Here is a 21,290-nt window from a genome sequence, read left to right on the forward strand (position 1 = left end):
AGCTTTCTTTTGATTTCCATTTGCATGGAATATCTTTTTCCATCCCCTCACTTTCAGTCTGTATGTGTTCGTAGGTCTGAAGTGGGTCTCTTGTAGACAGCATATATATGGGTCTCATTTTTCTATCCATTCAGCAAGCCTGTGTCTTTTGGTTGGAGCATTTAATCCATTCACATTTAAGGTAATTATCGATATGTATGTTCCTATGACCATTTTCTTAATTGTTTTGGGTTTGTTTTTGTAGGTCCTTTTCTTCTCTTGTGTTTCCCACTTAGAGAAGTTCCTTTAGCATTTGTTGTAGAGCTGATTTGGTGGTGCTGAATTCTCTTAGCTTTTGCTTGTCTGTAAAGCTTTTGATTTCTCTGTCGAATCTGAATGAGAGCCTTGCTGGGTAGAGTAATTTTGGTTGTAGGTTCTTCCCTTTCATCACTTTAAATATATCGTGCCACTCCTTTCTGGCTTGTACAGTTTTGCTGAGAAATCGTCTGTTAACCTTATGGGAGTTCCCTTGTATGTTATCTGTCGTTTTTCCCGTGTTACTTTTAATAATTTTTCTTTGTCTTTAATTTTTGTCAATTTGATTACTGTGTGTCTCGGTGTGTTTCTCCTTGGGTTTATCCTGCCTGGGGCTCTCTGTGCTTCCTGGACTTGGGTGGCCACTTCCTTTCCTATGTTAGGGAAGTTTTCGACTATAATCTCTCCACATATTTTCTCGGGTCCTTTTTCTCTCTCTTCTTCTTCTGTGACCCCTATAATGCGAATGTTGGTGCGTTTGATTTTGTCCCAGAGGTCTCTTAGGCTGTCTTCATTTCTTTTCATTCTTTTTCTTTATTCTGTTCCATGGCAGTGAATTCCACCATTCTGTCTTCCAGGTCACTTATCTGTTCTTCTGCCTCAGTTATTCTGCTGTTGATTCCTTCTAGTGTATTTTTCATTTCAGTTATTGTATTGTTCATCTCTGTTTGTTCTTTAATTCTTCTAGGTGTTTGTTCTTTAACTCTTTTAGGTCTTTGTTAAACACTTCTTGCATATTCTCGATCTTTGCCTCCATTCTTTTTCTGAGGTCCTAGATCATCTTCACTATCATTATTCTGAATTCCTTTTCTGGAAGGTTGCCTATCTCCACTTCATTTAGTTGTTTTTCTGGGGTTTTATCTTGTTACTTCATCTGGTACATAGTCCTCTGCCTTTTCATTTTGTCTATCTTTCTGTGAATGTGGTTTTCGTTCCACAGGCTGCAGGATTGTAGTTCTTCTTGCTTCTGCTGTCTGCTCTCTGGTGGATGAGGCTATCTAAGAGTGTTGTGCAAGCTTCCTGATTGGAGGAACTGGTGGTGAGTAGAGCTGGGTGTTTCTCTGGTGGGCAGAGCTCAGTAAAACTTTAATCTGCTTGTCTGCTGATGGATGGGGCTGAGTTCCCTCTCTTTTGGTTTTTTGGCCTGAGGGGACCCAGCACTGGAGCTAGAGGCTCTTTGGTGGGGCTAATGGTGGACTTTGGGAGGGCTCATGCCAAGGAGTACTTCCCAGAACTTCTGCTGCCTGTATCTTGTCCTCATGGTGAGCCACAGCCCTCCACCCCCGCCTCTGCAGGAGACCCTCCAACACTAGCAGGTAGGTCTGTTCAGTCTCCTGTGGGGTCACTGCTCCTTCCCCCTGGGTCCTGATAAGCACACTACTTTGTGTGTGCCCTCCAAGAGTGGAGTCTCTGTTTCCCCCAGTCCTGTCGAAGTCCTGCAATCAAATCCTGCTAGCCTTCAATGTGTGATTCTCTGGGAATTCCTTCTCCCATTGCTAGACCCCGAGATTGGGAAGCATGACGTTGGGCTCAGAACCTTCACTCCAGTGGGTGGACTTCTGTGGTATAATTGTTCTCCAGTTTGTGAGTCACCTACCCAGTGGTTATGGGATTTGATTTTATTGTGATTGCGACCCTCCTACCATCTCACTGGGGCTTGTCTTTGGATGTGGGGTACATTTTTTGGTGAGTTACAGTGTCTTCCTGTTGATGATTATTCAGCAGTTAGTTGTGATTCTGGTGCTCTTGCAAGGGGGAGTGAGCACACGTCCTTCTACTCTGCCATCTTGAACCAAATTGCTGCAGCTTCTACATCAGCACTTGCATGTTATGGGTGCTGCTTCTTAAACCTCATGAACTAACCTCTGCTGGCTTCCAACTTTTCTGTAGCTTTGTTACCTCTCTTGGCCCTCACAGAATTGAGAGAGTGAGGGTCTTGCTCTGGATTAAGTTTTGGCTTAAGGGAATGTTGTTGCTGGTTTGATCTTCTGTACAGACCACTAAAACTTTCTTCAGATCATCAGTAAGGCTGTTTCACTTTCTTATCATTTGGGTGTTCACTGGAGTAGCACTTTAACTTTCCTTCAAGAACTTTTCCTTTGCATTCACAACTTGGCAAACTGTTTGGTGGAAGAGGCCTACCTTTTGGCTTATCTCTGCTTTCAGCTTGCCTTCCTTACTAAGCTTAGTCATTTCTAGCTTTTGATTTAAAGTGAGAGATGTGTGGCTTTCCTTTCTCTTGAACACTTAGAGGCCACTGTAGGGTTATTAATTGAATTGGCCTAATTTCAATACTGTGTCTCAGGGAAGAGGGGAGCCCAAGGAGAGGCAGAGATGGGGAAACAGAGCAGTCAGAACACATTAAGTCCACTGCCTTATATGCGCAGGGTTTGTAGCACCCCAAAACAATTACAATAGTAACATCAAAGATCACTGATCATAGATCACCACAACAAATATAATAATAATGAAAAAATCTGAAATATGGCAAGAATTACCAAAACGTGACACAGAGTCACAAAGTGAGCAAATGCTGTTGGAAAAACAGCACTGACAGACTTTCTTGATGCAGGATTGCCACGAACCTTCAATTTTTAAAAGATGCAGTATCTGCGAAGTGCACAAAAATGACATATGCCTGTGTGTAACAAAGTGTTTTTCTCTTGCTGCTTCTAATATTCTCTCCTTGTCTTAACTTTTGATACTTTAATTATAATGTCTTAGTGGGGGTCTCTTTGGGTTCCTCTTACATGGGCTTCCTGGATCTGGAAGTCTGGGTTTCACCCCAGAGATTATGTTTTAATCCGTCTGGGTCACAGCCTCGTAAAGAGATTTTAAAATTCTCCAGGGGATTGTAATGCATAATCAAGTTTGAGAACCGCAGCTGTAAATCCACTCAGTCGAAAAGGGCCACTGTCTGAGCAACACCTCCCCACGGCAGAGCCAGCTCAGCTGAGGCTAAGAGTGCCACACTTACCTACAGTACTTGAGAGGAGTCCCCGAGAACTCACTGCCATCAGACTCAGGCTCAGATCGGTTCTCAAAGTCAGAAATTCGGAATACAGACAAGCTGGCATTCACATAGCCAACCATGCACCTACAAAAGAAAACAGATTCTATAATTAGGACTCTGATCACCTCTGCATCCAATTCACCAAGGCTCTACTTCCTAGAAATCCCCGCAGTTATAGGTGCCTTACTTGGACCTGCCTTGTCACAGCACTCAAGTTGGAATACACTGAAAAGCCCTGGGTATGTTGAATGAAGAACAAGTCATTTCTTTTGTTATAGTCCTTTTTGTGCAGAATCATCATCTAGACCATCACTACTCTAATCAGTGCTTCAGTGAAATGGGCAAAAGCATTGCATGATCTGCATAAATAAGTCACCACTTCTTTCATTGATGACACACACATATATGCACACATAATCACATTCCTTCATTAATGATTATCTATAATTTCTCATAATGCCCTGAATATAACTAGTATGAATATAACCCCCCTCCCAACTCACATCCCATGCTACAGTCATGCTAGATTATGTTCCTTTCATGTATCATATACTTTCATGCCTCTGCTCATGTTGTCTTTTCTCTTGGGATTCCTTACTCATGTTTTACGAGTGGTAATACTGTTCACCAACTGAGATGTCACCTCTTTTGTGAAAATGTCCTAATCCCCCCAGTCAGAAGACTCATTCCCTTCTCTCTGTGGTGCAGCTATATTTACTTCACAATGGCCATATAGCTTATACTAGAGTTGGCTGCATACATGTATGTCTTCTCCTTTGGACTATAGTGGTTTTTTTCTTTTTTGGATCAGAAGAGGTGTCATAGATATTTTGGTATCCTAGGACAGTCTCGTGCAGTGTAGGAATCCAGTAAATATTGAATTCAATTTAGTTGATTGGAGGAAAATTAAAGTACCAGAGATTCTATCAAGGTCTTGAAGATGGATCAGGAGTAAAAGTATTGCCTGGACCTCCCAGGGATTATAAGCTTCTTGAGGACATGGCTTTCATTCTGTGTTGGGGGATGGGGGTCAGTATATTACAATACAAAACACTTGGGCTTTAGGGTCAAATTGTAGCTCTGCTGCTTTCTAGCATGTGATCTTGGCAAATTATGCAACTCTTTAAGCAACAAAAGTGTCCACCTCATAGGGTCATTGTGGGAATGAAATGAAATGATATATGTAAAGCAAGTGATATAATGCTTAGCCTATAGCAAGATCTTAATAAATGTGAGTGGTATTATTCATTTTATTTCATGCACCTAGCAGGAGGTCAATAAATATTTAATTATTAATTGAAAGAAGAAATCATGGTCTTCAGACTCTCTTCATTAACATGTCTGATGTGATTATCCAAAGTTGCTGAATACCAAACCTAAGTGATAACACAAACATAGTTCTGAGAGCACATGGGTTCTGTGCATGTGTTGTCTTGCTCAAGACAAGTCACTGGCTTCATCATGGCCTTAAAAGAAATGAACCAAGCAGAAGGACCCATTTGTCAACAGTCACTCATGGGTGAAACAAATGGTCAGCGCGTGTGTAACATGCCCTACTCCCACTGGCAGCAGGCCTCTTCCATCACTCCATAAAAAGGTAATTTGAAATGATTTCTCCCTCATCTATGAACTGCCTAGAACATGATATGAAAACAGAGTCTTGATGATGATTAGCTGTCACAGAGAGGGAGCCAGTTTTGTGAAATACAGAATAAAGCAGAGTCTTTTCAGGAGCTGAGCTGTGGGAAGGGAAAGGTGCTCTGGAAACTGGCAAAAGCAGGCCCAGCGTTGAAATGGAATAATTACAACCCCTCCTACACTCTTCTCTCACACAGCAGCCCTGAGCTTTACTAAGATTAAAGCTGCTAATGGCTACTCTGTTAAAAAAACTCAGTAGAGAACCTAAATTCGAATGAAATACCCATCTCACAGGCTGAATACCTTACATTCAAAATAAAAGATAAAAGGGAGACATAGTTGAACTCTTTATTAAGCATATTCATGTAATGTCAGTCATGAATCAAGTTGAAAATGTGCCTTTAGTGGGCATGTACTCCTTCTGGGTGCAAAGCATTACACATGGAACTAGTAAGTCTTCTTTCCATATAATTTCCATAATTAGGGAAGAAGAGGAACTGCTAATACTGAATTTTCTAGGCATTTATCTAATTCTTTTCACTGTGGTAGAATCTTAGTTTGCCAACATCAAACAGTTGAGACCATCATCAATTCAGGGAGATGAGGTTTCCCACACTTCATCGTATAGAGTTCAGCCGGTGGCATCCATGTGTCAACTCAGTGACCTACTGTTACAGCAGGAAGGCCACAGGCAGCAGCAGATCCCATGTCTACTAAGTTTGCTGGCAGGAGGTCTATGTATCCTCACTGTGACACACCCCCAGCTCCAGGTGAGACAGAGGAAAGACGAGGGTACACTGATGATCAGGGAGAAGTGAGAGGGAAGGAGAAAAAAGTATCAGACAAAGGAAGAGTTTCCTGAGAATATAAAATAATGAAGTCAGTTTTCTTAAGGGGGTGGCAGATGGCCTCTGAAGGCATTTCCAAGAAAGAAGATTCAGAAAAATGTCTTATGCAAGGACAGCATTGTTTGAATTAGAATGCATACGTTTTCCAAGTAACTTCTGAGAAGACATTTATTTAAATGTGAGAATTCTGCTTTTAAAACCATTCATTACTTATTGCTTTCCATCCTTTACTGTGGGGGAAAAGGATGAACTAGTGATCATTATCATCATTTTCAAGGGAGAGAACAGAATTAGAAGTTGACTTTTGAATTTGTAGATTACAGATCAAAGTCACTGCAGAGTGTCTTTGAATTCTGCTACTAAATTTGCTTTTGAGGTTTTAGGCATTGTGACTCAAATAGCATGTGGATAGGGCTGAAAGGGCAAAAAAGCAAGGGGAAATAAGGTCAGGTTTGTGCATTTAAAGTCAGACATGCTTTGTAGACAACAAATGACTAATTTATTTACAGGTTAATTTGTAGATAACTTTATTTATAGGTAGTAAATTAGGCTAATGAGATAAGCAGGGAAGAAAGTGGACTTCTGACTTCTTGCATTGAAAATGTCAGACATTATGAAATAAGAGTAGACCTCTGTAACCATAAGCTTTATCTTCTGAAATACAACTTTGCAATTGGTTTCGGTGTTGATCGATTTAATTGATTTATAGCTTATATAAATACATTATTTATAGTTCATTAAGATATTTGTAGCTCATTCTGTGAAAATTCGAGCATTGTGTCCTTGATCAAGTCTCTAACTCCTTATGACATCACTATTTTTACAGGAAAATCAGCTTGATTTATATCACTAGATCAGGTATATACCTCACAGTAATTTTCTAAGGCCTGCATATATCCTTAGAGAATGTTCCCAAACTCTAATCCATGTCTACCTGATAACAAAGTAATTAGTTTATTGCATTCATTGAGGGTGAGGGAATCAAACTGGTTATTTGTGCTTTCTGGAAAAAAAATTTAGTTTGCTGATTGAAATTTTAACTCTGATTGACAGAACAATTTTATCATATACATCTTCAACTTTACTTCACAATTTCTGTCTCCTGATGTCTGCCCAGAGGTGATTTTAGTTCTCTAAGCTCTTTCTAAAGGGCCCTTGGGAAGATACCCTGAAAGAGGAAGTGACTTCATTTTGTAGGCAAGGAACAACACTCTGATCACCGGCAGCTGGAAAGACAGAATGTCTTAAGAGGGAAGATGAAAATATTTGAAAAATTCTTGTGTACCCACTTGTGTGGAGACCACTGCCTCAAACCACAGTATTCCTTTCACGTACAGATCTGGCTGAAAAATGAGAATGTATTCCCCACTGTGCTGCTGAACACTCGTCTGCTGGGAATGCGCAGCCAGGAACAACTGAAGCACGCTGTCAGAGGGACGAGGGGCCTGTGAACTGAATGACCCTGGACACAGGAGTGAAATTCTCATCCATGGAGGAGCCAGGGAAACCTGTAAGGTGAGGAAGCCTGGAGTTTTGGAGAAAGGTGATTGGTTTGGTTGGAATACTGTTGATTTAGGGTCAATTTAAATTGAAATATGGCGTTTCCACAGCCGGATTTAATCTAAGTGGGATGTCACTCTGACTGCGCATGCTACCTTAAAAGCCTATGACATCTAAAATTTGACAACGCTGCTCCTCTATGAGTTCAGTCATCTCTGAAGCATTTTTAAACTGGAAAAAGAAAAAAACCTAAAAAGGATAATAGAGTAGCTGGTGGGGCAGAAAATAAGATTCATGAAGAAACATACACAAATGTAACTATTTGAAAATAAGAAAAACGACCAATGGATTAGAAGATAAAAAGTAGATCTACAAATTTTGAAGGTAGCAAAAGGCTCTTAAGAAAAACATTGTTTAAAAAAAAAAAAGGCCCAAAGAGCTCAGTAAAACCGAATTAAGGAGGCTATTTAGAGAAATTCTAATCACCATGAACATTGTATTAAATCTAATAGGCCGTCAAAATTCTAAAGCTTTGATTCATTATCAGCTGCACATAAATGTTCCCACTTTATTTTTTGGTTTCCTCCAGAACAAGACAGGTATTACCATATTTGAAGTAGCGGAAGAATGGAAATAACCATCAAGATTTAAACCCCGGGGAGTTGACTGTTAGATGAGTTGGATAAGCACTTATTGGCAAGGGCCCCGAGGGCTGTGAGGTTCAGGATGAAGGGCACTGTCTGAGTCTAGGCTTTACCTTCGTGTGGGCTCCATCAGTTACTCTGCTTTGTGATTATGGATTTAACCTCTCTCAATCTCTTTCTGCTCTTCAAAGCGAGGCTAATAATGCATATCCCGCTACCCGCGTTGTTATGAGAATCAAATGCAAAACATACATGAAAGTGGTTTGAACAAAGGTAAGCTCTTCTAGGCTGAGTCAAGCAGAGAATGTTCACAACAGTTACAGGTAGAAAGAAATGCATGCATAGTACAATGTAAGTCTTTAAATCTCTCTTAAAATGGGATGGTATGCTCACTTAAAGTGGCTAGATAATTCACATTTAATGGCCACGTGGTTAGTGAAGAACTTTATAGAAGCTTCCTCAAATAGCTGGATTGTGAGCTTTATCTCATTCAGTTATCGATGCCTTAGAGCATTTATGTAGGATGAATAATGAAATTGGACCTAGGTCAGGTGTGTATAAATTTAGCTGACTTGATTTGGTGGCACTGTACCCCTTGGGGGCTGATGGAACTACACTGGCTATAGAGGATGAATTAGTTTGGCTCAGACTAGTAAACTAAGAGGCAGGGCTGCTTGTAGGAATATGCAGGAGCCTAAGTGAGATGACTTCTGGGGCACCAAAAGGACCCTATGATCCCAACACACATTCCACTCTGACCTACAGACATTTAAATCCCACAATTAAGTATATTATTTTGACATTAGCCAAACAGGGTTGTTTTATTTTTTCCCATTAAAGTATGTTGGGACTTTTAATCTTTTTTTCCAAGGGTGTAGAAATGACAGCTAGGGGACATGTTATAGTTTTGCCAAGGCTTTAGCTGACCAGAAATACAGAGCCCTGGCTTTGGGAACCATTGAGGTGATGCCATAGTATTGAGTGCTCAGTGAGTTAAGTTCACCCAATCTGCCTGTGGTAATATAGACACTGGTCAAGTCCATAGCCAGGAAAGAATCATTCAGTTACTTATTCCACAAATATTTATGGAACACCTTGTGAGTACTTGGCACATGATTGCACATTTCCCATGTAAAATTTGCAGAGTCTACACATGACACAAGAGGAATCAAATTATAACTATACTTTTATAAACTCATAAAAATGGCATAACTATACATCATGGAACACTTTTTTTGCTACACACATTAGCATACCACACACTTCTGAATTCACGGTGGGCAGGAGGGGGGAAAATGATTAATTGCTTTTCTCACATTGGATTCCACCTAAAACTTGTATGACTTGTATGACTTCCAACCCTTCAATAGATCAGAATGTGTTTTCTTTGGCCAAAAGTGTTATTGTATCACATTTCCACCTCCCCACTACAGGCCTTCTGTCCTGGGCTTGTGTCCCATGTACTCCAACGCAGAGGCTTCTGTCTGAGTGTCCAACAGCACACAATGGCTAGGAAATGGGGATTTCATGATGGCTTTGTGGCACACTTACTTTTGCCCAGCTTCTCCTTGGCCTGCACAAGGTCCATACTTATAAGCGTACACCAAGCGAGGGATAAAGTCAGATGTGATCGCTATGACAAATGCGTTTGTAATAACAGAGAGAATTCCAATGCCTTCAAGAATTCCATACCAAATTCCTATTCAAAGAGAAGTGTTGAATTAATTCCAGACACAACAGCAGAGGTGATAACTATAAAAACAACTGGGGTAATTCATTTTCAGTAGTCCTTTGCATGGGTCCTTCCACCATCCCAAATACTGATTCTTGCAACCAGGAGGAAGGATTTGTACCTTCAAAAACCTTGGCATTGAAGGAGTTTGCATGGAAGTGCCCATGCTCATGACTTAAAACTCAAAAACTCAATCGGGTTCAGATATAAGTAGAGAATTCTAGTCAATGATAAGGCACCAAACACTATCTGATCAGATTGGCACATGCAATGTCAAGATACCACCAGACTGGGAGCTCCTTAGGGGTACCTATAGGGTCTCTCCAGTTCATCTTTATGGACCAAGTTCCTGATGCACTGGCCCAGAGTAGTAGGTGCTCATTGAGTGTGTTTGTTTCATTGGGACGTTCGAAGACCACTGAGTTAAGCATATGCACACTGAATTCTCTTCTGCACACACTGGCTGAGCACCTGCCTGCCCTATCCTAAGCACTGGATGCAGAAATAGATAAAAGACAGTCTCTGATCTCTGCCAGCTTTTGAGGGGCTGCACCTGATTCAACTCAGCATCTCTAGTCAAAAACCAAAGGCCATCTCTGCCTCTAGAAAAACTGGACCATGCTTCCTATGACTCCGGCAAACATTTAGGAAAGAGCAAAACAAAGTTAAGCAAATGGGAGATCTACTTTAAAAAGGAAATAGGTGGTAATAGATCAAATTTTTAGATTCCAAAGTCTTAGGATAGAAACAACCAAATTGAGAATCTATTTAAGCACAAATTCTCTAGCACTGGAAATTATAAATTTCCAAATAGGTAGCTGTACTTGTTATCTAATATTATTTAAAGCTAACAATTATTCTTTTGCAAGAGTTAGTTGAGTCATCTTACATGGAAACCATATGTAAAAATCTAAAGCTGGTAGCTGTTTTATTTTATCTACCAGGTGGTTAATATCTTTTAAAAACACTTCAAATCCAACTTACCTATGTCTTTGGCCCTTGAAGCTAAAGGTCGCCTCCACTGTGTGACAAATTTATAAGCGTCAAGTCGAATTTCAATTATATTATTCAGTAAGGCCAGAAGTGGTGCTAGGGGAAAAGCTGCCACAAAGATAGTTGTAAATCCAAACTGGAGAACTAGGGAAGGAAAACGGAAAAAGAACAGAGTATTGGTTTTCCAGTACTATTTTCAAAAGGATAATAATCTGAATGTGTCATTGTTTTAACCCATATTTTTCCCCAAAGCACAGGGAACATCTCTTCTAGAAAGACGGCCAGGACACTTGAAAAAGAGGTACTCCTCCCTGAGCCTGGAAGCAGTGGCATCCTAGGAGCAATGATCATACCTAGAGTCCAGAGCTTGTTTTCTAAATACCATTCTCTAATAAAAGGAACCAGGGCTCCTTAGAGAAATGTTTGATTCCAGAGCTATGGCAGGGAAAAGACAAGATTAGTCTGGAATATCTTGTGATGCCAGAAAGTTAGGAAGTGCTTGAGAAATGATGGGGAGACATCAATAGGACACAGAACAAACTTAAATGAGGTCCCAATGGCCAAAGCCGGGAAAATCTGTGCAACAAAATAAATAAGGATAGTATTGGATTACAACCCAAAGACTAAGTATCCAAGTCCATACTGAAATAAATACAGGTATAAATATATACTGAAATAAATAAATGGGGGGAAAGGGACAGCTCTTTCTTATGACAGAATTCTAATTAATAAATGTAGAAGGAATAACTAAAAATAGAAAATCACCATTAGTCAGACACCACAGTAGTAATTGTTGCAGGCAAGAGTCATCAAAGAATGCTAAAATTAGTAGGGGAAATTATGTTGAAAAAATGATTTGTATATTCTCAAAGTATCTCCCTACATGATGGTAATTACAAAGGAAAAAATAGTATCTTTACTATGGAGAAACCTGATAGACATCACTGTAACTGAGTCATCCAAGTTAATATCACCAGTAATAAGACATATTGACATCATACTCCCAAGATGGTGTACTGAGGAGGCTACAATATCCTTTCTGTGGAATTTTTGCCAAAAATGCATAACCTCAACCTAATCATGAGAAACCATTAGATAAACCCAAATGGAAGGACCTTCTACAAAACTAGTAGTCTTAAAATATGTTAAGATCATGAAAAAGACAGAACTGTCATAGACTGGAGGGAACAAAGGAGATACAACTAAATGCAGTGTTGGATGCTGGAATGGGTCATGGACAAGAAAAAAAGACAGTGGAAAACAGGCATTATTCAAATAAGGTAATTAGTTAACAGTACTGTATTAATGTTAATTTTCTGGCTTCAATATATATGTAAGATGTTAACCTTATGAGAAACAAGGTGAAGAGTATTTAGGAACTCTGTACTATGTTTGCAAGTTTGCAAAATAAAAAGTTTTTAAAAAGGCAGTGCCTGATGCAAAACAACCAGATGGCATAATTGAAAAAAATTTTTAAAGCACTCGGCTGAATGAAAGGCTGCATATTTTCTACTGTTTTTACTTTTAAAACCTTATTTTAGAAAGTAACAACAAAAGAATGACTAACACATACACCATTTTCTATGTAACAGGCACTGTTCTAATTACTTCACCTATTTTAACTCAATTTTCACAACCACTCTATTATGTGGATACTATTATTATCCTTATTTTAGAGCTGAGGAAACTGAGGCACAAAGAAGTCAAGTAATTTGCCCAAGACACATCACTAAGAAGCAATTCTAACATGGGTGATATGGTCCCAGAGTCCTGAAGAGTCCATTTACCTTATCTCTGTGATACTGCCACCTCCAGAGTATCCCCCATCTTTGGTTACATTCATACTCAGTGACTATGCTGGTTGGCACTTCACCCACCAATAGACACAGGCATTCCCTTCAGTTTATCCCTTGACTTCCACTTTTCTCCTGACTTCCCTCTTTCCTTGGGTGAGTCCATCCGCTCTCATGACTTTATTATCTGTCTGATGAGGTTTCCCAATTCTCTGTCTCTCTAACCCTGACCAGTTGTCTGCTGCTATGCTACAGAAGCAGCACTTTCCAAACCAATCTCTCAATCTCATCCTTAAACCTGCTCCACCTTTCATGTCCCTCTTCCCCACCTCCCCTCAGGGCTGTCTTACATAAAAACCAGCTTTTAGCTAGCTCAGCCTTGAGAACTAATAGCCTCCAAGTCCCCCAAATTAATTACCCTTCAAAAATGTCTCTCATCTGTCCCTCCTCTCCACTGTCCCCAAATCAAACTCTGATTTTCTAACTGGCTTCTCTGCCTCAGGCTTTCTCCTCCTTCCCCCATTGCTCTACTATTAATGTTGGTTAAAGCCCATCCCTCATCACCTTCCTACTCAAAATGTTTCAGTTGGTTCTTGTTACCTGTAGACTAAATCCCAAACTTTTTGCGTGCCATTCAAGGGTCTTCTAAGCCTCATGTCCAAACATGCCCCATGACCCAGACAGGTGTCCCAAACAATCCTCTACCCACCCACACTACACTTCTCGTTTTATGGGGTCGTGTCATGTACTTAGTGTTTCTGTTCATACTCTGGTGAAATTCTATTCTTTCTCCAAGTGTGAGCTCAAATATGCCCTCTTCTGGGCACATTTAATTAACTACTGCTTCCTCTGTAGCTCCCACAACTCTGCTTATCATCATAGAGCTTATTTTGTCTTAATTTTATGGCTCTTTACCTGTATAGTATCAGGTCTTATGTTTAAGTCTTTGATCCACTTAGAGTTCTTTTTGCGAGTGGTGTAAGATAGGGGTTCAATTTCTTTGTTCTACATGTGTTTATCCAGTTTTTTCAACACTATTTGTTGAAGAGACTATCCTTTCCTCATTGGGTTTTCTTGGCTCTCTTGTCAACAGGTAGTTGACCACATATGGGGAGGGTTTAATTCTGGACTCTGTATTCTGTTCTAATGGTCTATATGTCTACTTTTATGCCAGTACCATACTGTTTTTATATTACTCTAGCTTTGTAGTATAGTTTGAAGTCAGTAAGTGTGATACTTTTGGATTTGTTTTTTCTCCTTAGGATTTCTTTGGATATTTGGAGTCTTTTATGGTTCCATACAAATTTTAGGATTGTTTTTTCTATTTCTGTGGTGAATGCCCTTGATATTTTGATAGAGATTGTGTTGAATCTATAGATCAGTTTGGGTAATATGGACATTTTACAATATTCTCCCAATCCATGAACATGAGATGTTTTTCCATTTGTTTGTGTCTTCTTCAATTTCTTTCAGCAAAGTCTTGTAGTTTTTGTTGTACAGATCTTTCACTTCCTTGGTTAAATTTATTCCTAGGTATTTTGTTGTTTTTGATGCTATTGTTTATGGGGTAATTTCTTTGTCAGATACTTAATTGTTGGTATACAGAAATGCAGCTGATTTCTGTATGTTGATTTTATATCCTGCAATTTTATGAAATTTGTTGATTAGTTCCAACAGTTCTTTGATTGACTCTTTGGGATTTTTGTATGTAACATCATATCATCTGCAAATAGTGATAATTTTACTTCTTCCTTTCTGATTTGGATGACTTTGTCTTACTAAGAAATCCAAAGAAATTTGGATTTCTTTGTCTTACTTAATTACTCTAGCTAGGACTTCCAGTACTATATTGAATAAGAGTGGTGGGAGTGGGCATTCTTGTCTTGTTCTTGATGTTAGAGGAAATTTTTTCAATTTTCTCCATTGAGTATAATGTTAACTGTGAGTTTGTTGTGCGTGGCCTCTACTATGTTAAAGTATGTTTGTTCTATGCCCAATCTGTCAAGGTTTTTATCATGAAAGGATGTTGAATTTTGCAAATGCTTTTCCTGCATTTATTGAGATAATCATGATTTTTATATTTTATTCTTTTTTTTTTTTGGTAGTACAAGTTCTTTTTAATAATTAGAATCAAAGCCTGTGTTGGAACTCAAGTCCACTTAATTCCAAAACCACTTAAAATTTTAATGGGGGGAGGGACAAGATGTCCCCAAGCAAGGATAAGATGGTGTTTATCAAAACAGCTTTGGACCTACTCAGGGCTTCAACTCTGAACCATAGTTTTGGGGAAAAAAAAAAAAAGACAAAATGTGTCATTTCCTAGAAGAGTCTGAAGTGGAGTTGTCAGTTATCTGCTTTTAGCATTAGAGGATTTTTTTTTCTGGTATATATTCTTTTAGTGTATTTAATATTCTACATGCACACATACACAGATATCATTATTGCAAAAATAGGAAAATCTATTTTATAGTCTTCATGAAATGATCACATTATTGTGATTGCTTATTTAGTTGTCTTTCCTCCCAGGAAGGCAGGAATAATATCTCGCTTACCATCCATCAGTCTTCTACTACCTAGCATAATACCTAGCACAGGAAGACAGATATATGATAATGCATACATCTAGGATTTTTTATAAATATGCCAAATTGCCCTTGTGGCAGTTGTACCAATTTTAAAACCCACAAGCAATTACGAGAAGTTCATTTCCCTTTGTTCTTCGCAAAACTTCATCTTATGACTTTTTAAGAATCTGCCATTTTGATGGGATTAATTTGTCTCTCATTTTTCTTTCACACACACACACACACACACTGTATTTTATTTTTACAAGAGAAAAATAAACTGACACCAAGCATTGTAAATGGATAACCACAACAAAAGCAACAATGATTGCAATTAACCAAACACAAAACACACTCATACTATGTCATAATATTGACATTCACTCCAGTAATCCTCCACTGTAACAGCTCCTTTACTTTGCAGTGAAAATTGATGTGTATATTTTTTGCCTCTGAGTCCTTGTGGGATTTTTTTTTTTAATTCAAACAGAAAGTCACAAAAATTATAATCATCCTCATCAGTTCACTCAGTCCCATGTAATTAATTTTTTTTCTCATCTTGATCTTTTGTTAGCACTTTTATGAGTTCATCAGTTTTCCATTAGAGTTCTGAAAATGCTTATTCATTCAGTTCAGCAGTATAGTCAGTTACCAGAAACCTGTACTGGTCAGAGTCTTTTCCATGAACTCCTTGAAGATGAAACCCTTTTATAGGAACATTTTTGCGAAAGCATCAGAGTACACCCAGAACTGTCTGTAAATGACAAAAGACTTAAAAATGACCATGGTTAAAGATTTGATGAAAGTTCATAATAATGCAATTGACAAGGAAATTTAGTTATTTCTGAGATATACATTTTAAAGTAACTAGACTTATGACTTATAACATTACACCAGAACATATAAGATTTTTAGAAATTTCATGTAATGTCTGAAACATTTATATTAACATATTTCCATACAAATAACCCAAAGAAAGTTTAGTACTAGTTGTTTTTTTTTGTTTGTTCGTTTGTTTTTTTATACTGCAGGTTCTTATTAGTCATCAATTTTATACACATCAGTGTATACATGTCAATCCCAATCGCCCAATTCAGCACACCACCATCCCCACCCCACCACGGTTTTCCCCCCTTGGTGTGCATATGTTTGTTCTCTACATCTGTGTCTCAACTTCTGCCCTGCAAACCGGTTCATCTGTACCATTTTTCTAGGTTCCTCATACATGCATTAATATATTTGTTTTTCTCTTTCTGACTTATTTCACTCTGTATGACAGTCTCTAGATCCATCCATGTCTCAACAAATGACTCAATTTCGTTCGTTTTTATGGCTGAGTAATATTCCATTGTATATATGTACCACCTCTTCTTTATCCATTCGTCTGTCGATGGACACTTAGGTTGCTTCCATGACCTGGCTATTGTAAATAGTGCTGCAATGAACATTGGGGTGCATGTGTCTTTTTGAATTATGGTTTTCTCTGAGTATATGCCCAGTAGTGGGATTGCTGGATCATATGGTAATTCTATTTTTAGTTTTTTAAGGAACCTCCATACTGTTCTCCATAGTGGCTGTATCAATTTACATTCCCACCAACAGTGCAAGAGGGTTCCCTTTTCTCCACACCCTCTCCAGCATCTGGTGTTTGTAGATTTTCTGATGATGCCCATTCTAACTGGTGTGAGGTGACACCTCATTGTAGTTTTGATTTGCATTTCTCTAATAATTAGTGATGTTGAGCAGCTTTTCATGTGCTTCTTGGCCATCTGTATGTCTTCTTTGGAGAAATGTCTATTTAGGTCTTCTGCCCATTTTTGGATTGGGTTGTTTGTTTCTTTAATATTGAGCTGCATGAGCTGTTTATATATTTTAGAGATTAATCCTTTGTCGGTTGATTCATTTGCAAATATTTTCTCCCATTCTGAGGGTTGTCTTTTCGTCTTGTTTATGGTTTCCTTTGCTGTGCAAAAGCTTTGAAGTTTCATTAGGTCCCATTTGTTTATTTTTGTTTTCATTTCCATTACTCTAGGAGGTGGATCAAAAAAGATCTTGCTGTGATTTATGTCAAAGAGTGTTCTTCCTATGTTTTCCTCTAAGAGTTTTATAGTACCCAGCCTTAGATTTAGGTCTCGAATCCATTTTGAGTTTATTTTTGTGTATGGTGTTAGGGAGTGTTCTAATTTCATTCTTTTATATGTAGCTGTCCAGTTTTCCCAGCACCACTTATTGAAGAGACTGTCTTTTCTCCATTGTATATCTTTGCCTCCTTTGTCATAGATTAGTTGACCATAGGTGCGTGGGTTTATCTCTGGGCTTTCTATCTTGTTCCATTGATCTATGTTTCTGTTTTTGTGCCAGTACCATATTGTCTTGATTACTGTAGCTTTGTAGTATAGTCTGAAGTCAGGGAGTCTGATTCCTCCAGCTCCGTTTTTTTCTCTCAAGACTGCATTGGCTATTCGGGGTCTTTTGTGTCTCCATACAAATTTTAAGATGATTTGTTCTAATTCCGTAAAAAATACCATAGGTAATTTGATAGTGATTGCATTGAATCTGTAGATTGCTTTGGGTAGTATAGTCATTTTCACAATATTGATTCTTCCAATCCAAGAACATGGTATATCTCTCCATCTGTTGGTATCATCTTTAATTTCTTTCATCAGTGTCTTATAGTTTTCTGCATACAGGTCTTTTGTCTCCCTAGGTAGGTTTATTCCTAGGTATTTTATTCTTTTTGTTGCAATGGTAAATGGGAGTGTTTCTGTAATTTCTATTTCAGATTTTTCATCATTAGTGTATAGGAATGCAAGAGATTTCTGTGCACTAATTTTGTATCCTGCAGCTTTACCAAATTCATTGATTAGCTCTAGTAGTTTTCTGGTGGCATTTTTAGGATTCTCTATGTATAGTATCATGTCATCTGCAAACAGTGACAGTTTTACTTCTTCTTTTCCAATTTGGATTCCTTTTATTTCTTTTTCTTCTCTGATTGCCGTGGCTAGGACTTCCAAAACTGTTGAATAACAGTGGTGAGAGTGGACATCCTTGTCTCATTCCTGATCTTAGAGGAAATGCTTTCAGTTTTTCACCATTGTGAATGATGTTTGCTGTGGGTTTGTCATATATGGCCTTTATTATGTTGAGATAGGTTCCCTCTATGCCCACTTTCTGGAGAGTTTTTATCATAAATGGGTGTTGAATTTTGTCAAAAGCTTTTTCTGCATCTATTGAGATGATCATATGGTTTTTATTCTTCAGTTTGTTAATATGGTGTATCACATTGATTGATTTGTGTATATTCAAGAATCCTTGCATCCCTGGGATAAATCCCCCTTGATCATGGTGTATGATCCTTTTAATGTGTTGTTGGATTCTGTTTGCTAGTATCTTGTTGAGGATTTTTGCATCTATATTCATCAGTGATATTGGTCTGTAATTTTCTTTTTTTGTAGTATCTTTGTCTGGTTTTGGTATCAGGGTGATGATGGCCTCATAGAGTGAGTTTGGGAGTGTTCCCTCCTCTGCAATTTTTTGGAAGAGTTTGAGAAGGATGGGTGTTAGCTCTTCTCTAACTGTTTGATAGAATTCACCTGTGAAGCCATCTGGTCCTGGACTTTTGTTTGTTGGAAGATTTTTAATCACAGTTTCAATTTCATTACTTGTGATTGGTCTGTTCATATTTTCTATTTCTTCCTGGTTCAGTCTTGGAAGGTTACACCTTTCTAAAAATTTGTCCATTTCTTCCAGGTTGTCCATTTTATTGGCATAGAGTTGCTTGTAGTAGTCTCTTGGGATGCTTTGTATTTCTGCGGTGTCTGTTGTAACTTCTTTTTCATTTCTAATTTTATTGATTTGAGTACTCACCCTCTTTTTCTTGATGAGTCTGGCTAATGGTTTATCAATTTTGTTTATCTTCTCAAAGAACCAGCTTTTAGTATTATTGATGTTTGCTATTGTTTTCTTTGTTTCTATTTCATTTATTTCTGCTCTGATCTTTATGATTTCTTTCCTTCTGCTAACTTTGGGTTTTGTTTGTTCCTCTTTCTGTAATTGCTTTAGGTGTAAGGTTAGATTGTTTACTTGAGATTTTTCTTGTTTCTTGAGGTAGGCTCGTATAGCTATAATCTTCCCTCTTCTGCTTTTACTGCATCCCATTGGTTTTGGATCATCGTGTTTTCATTGTCATTTGTCTCTAGGTATTTTTTGATCTTCTCTTTGATTTCTTCAGTGATCTTTTGGTTATTTAGTAACGTATTGTTTAGCCTCCATGTGTTTATGTTTTTTATGTTTTTTTCCCTGTAATTCATTTCTAATCTCATAGCGTTGTGGTCAGAAAAGATGCTTGATATGATTTCAATTTTCTTAAATTTACTGAGGCTTGATTTGTGACCCAAGACGTGATCTATCCTGGAGAATGTTCCATGCGCACTTGAGAAGAAGTGTAATCTGCTGTTTTTGGATGGAATGTCCTATAAATATCAATTAAATCTATCTGGTCTGTTGTGTCATTTAAAGCTTCTGTTTCCTTATTTATTTTCATTTTGGATGATCTGTCCATTGGTGTAAGTGAGGTGTTAAAGTCCCCCACTATTATTGTGTTACTCTTGATTTCCTCTTTTATAGCTGTTAGCAGTTGCCTTATGTATTGAGGTGCTCCTATGTTGGGTGCATATATATTTATAATTGTGATATCTTCTTCTTGGATTGATCCCTTGATCATTATGTAGTGTTTTTCCTTGTCTCTTGTAACATACTTTATTTTAAAGTCTACTTTATCTGGTATGAGTATTGCTACTCCAGCTTTCTTTTGATTTCCATTTGCATGGAATATCTTTTTCCATCCCCTCACTTTCAGTCTGTATGTGTCCTAGGTCTGAAGTGGGTCTCTTGTAGACAGCATATATATGGGTCTTGTTTTTGTATCCATTCAGCAAGCCTGTGTCTTTTGGTTGGAGCATTCAATCCATTCACATTTAAGGTAATTATCGATATGTATGTTCCTATGACCATTTTCTTAATTGTTTTGGGTTTGTTTTTGTAGGTCCTTTTCTTCTCTTGTGTTTCCCACTTAGAGAAGTTCCTTTAGCATTTGTTGTAGAGCTGGTTTGGTGGTGCTGAATTCTCTTAGCTTGTGCTTTTCTGTAAAGCTTTTGATTTCTCTATCTAATCTGAATGAGATCCTTGCCGGGTAGAGTATTCTTGGTTGTAGGTTCTTCCCTTTCATCACTTTAAATATGTCATGCCACTCCCTTTTGGCCTGTAGAGTTTCTGCTGAGAAGTCAGCTGTTAACCTTACGGAAGTTCCCTTGTATGTTATTTGCCGTTTTTCCCTTTTTGCTTCCAAAAATTTTTCTTTGTCTTTAATTTTTGTCAATTTGATTACTGTGTGTCTCGGTGTGTTTTTCCTTGGGTTTATCCTGCCTGGGGCTCTCTGTGCTTCCTGGACTTGGGTGGCTGCTTCCTTTCCCATGTTAGGGAAGTTTTCGACTATAATCTCTTCACATATTTCCTCCGGTCCTTTTTCTCTCTCTTCTCCTTCTGGGACCCCTATAATGCGAATGTTGTTGCATTTAATGTTGTCCCAGAGGTCTCTTAGGCTGTCTTCATTTCTTTTCATTCTTTTTATTTATTCTGTTCCACGGCAGTGAATTCCACCATTCTGTCTTCCAGGTCTCTTATCCGTTCTTCTGCCTCAGTTATTCTGCTATTGATTCCTTCTAGTGTAGTTTTCATTTCAGTTATTGTATTGTTCATCTCTGTTTGTTTGTTCTTTAATTCTTCTAGGTCTTTGTTAATCATTTCTTGCATCTTCTCGATCTTTGCCTCCATTCTTTTTCCAAGGTTCTGGATCATCTTCACTATCATTATTCTGAATTCTTTTTCTGGAAGGTTGCCTATCTCCACTTCATTTAGTTGTTTTTCTGGGGTTTTATCTTGTTCCTTTATCTGGTACATAGCCTTCTGCCTTTTCATCTTGTCTGTCTTTCTGTGAATGTGGTTTTTTCCCACAGGCTGCAGGATTGTAGTTTTTCTTGCTTCTGCTGTCTGCCCTCTGGTGGATGAGGCTATCTAAGAGGTTTGATGGGAGGGACTGGTGGTGGGTAGAGCTGACTGTTGCTCTGGTGGGCAGAGCTCAGTAAAACTTTAATCCACTTGAGTCTTGATGGGTGGGTCTGGGTTGCCTCCCTGTTGGCTGTTTGGCCTGAGGCAACCCAACACTGGAGCCTACCTGGGCTCTTTGGTGGGGCTAATGACAGACTGTGGGAGG

The 21,290-nt window shown here is 38.5% G+C and overlaps 1 protein-coding gene across 11 annotated transcripts in view; it reads right to left on the bottom strand.

Annotated features, from left to right (window-relative positions):
• Nucleotides 1-21,290, bottom strand: part of ANO4 (anoctamin 4) — a 450,211-nt gene that overhangs the window by 14,894 nt on the left and 414,027 nt on the right. For all 11 annotated transcript variants that reach the window (XM_057556948.1, XM_057556947.1, XM_057556949.1 and 8 more), the window contains 3 exons: nucleotides 10,654-10,806; nucleotides 9,489-9,636; nucleotides 3,272-3,391 (listed from right to left, as the gene is read on the bottom strand). In XM_057556948.1, coding sequence (XP_057412931.1) covers nucleotides 3,272-3,391; nucleotides 9,489-9,636; nucleotides 10,654-10,806 — 421 coding nt within the window. The remainder of the gene's footprint in view (nucleotides 1-3,271; nucleotides 3,392-9,488; nucleotides 9,637-10,653; nucleotides 10,807-21,290) is intronic.

This window comes from Balaenoptera acutorostrata, chromosome 11, assembly GCF_949987535.1.
Source record: "Balaenoptera acutorostrata chromosome 11, mBalAcu1.1, whole genome shotgun sequence".
Lineage (NCBI taxonomy): Eukaryota > Metazoa > Chordata > Mammalia > Artiodactyla > Balaenopteridae > Balaenoptera > Balaenoptera acutorostrata.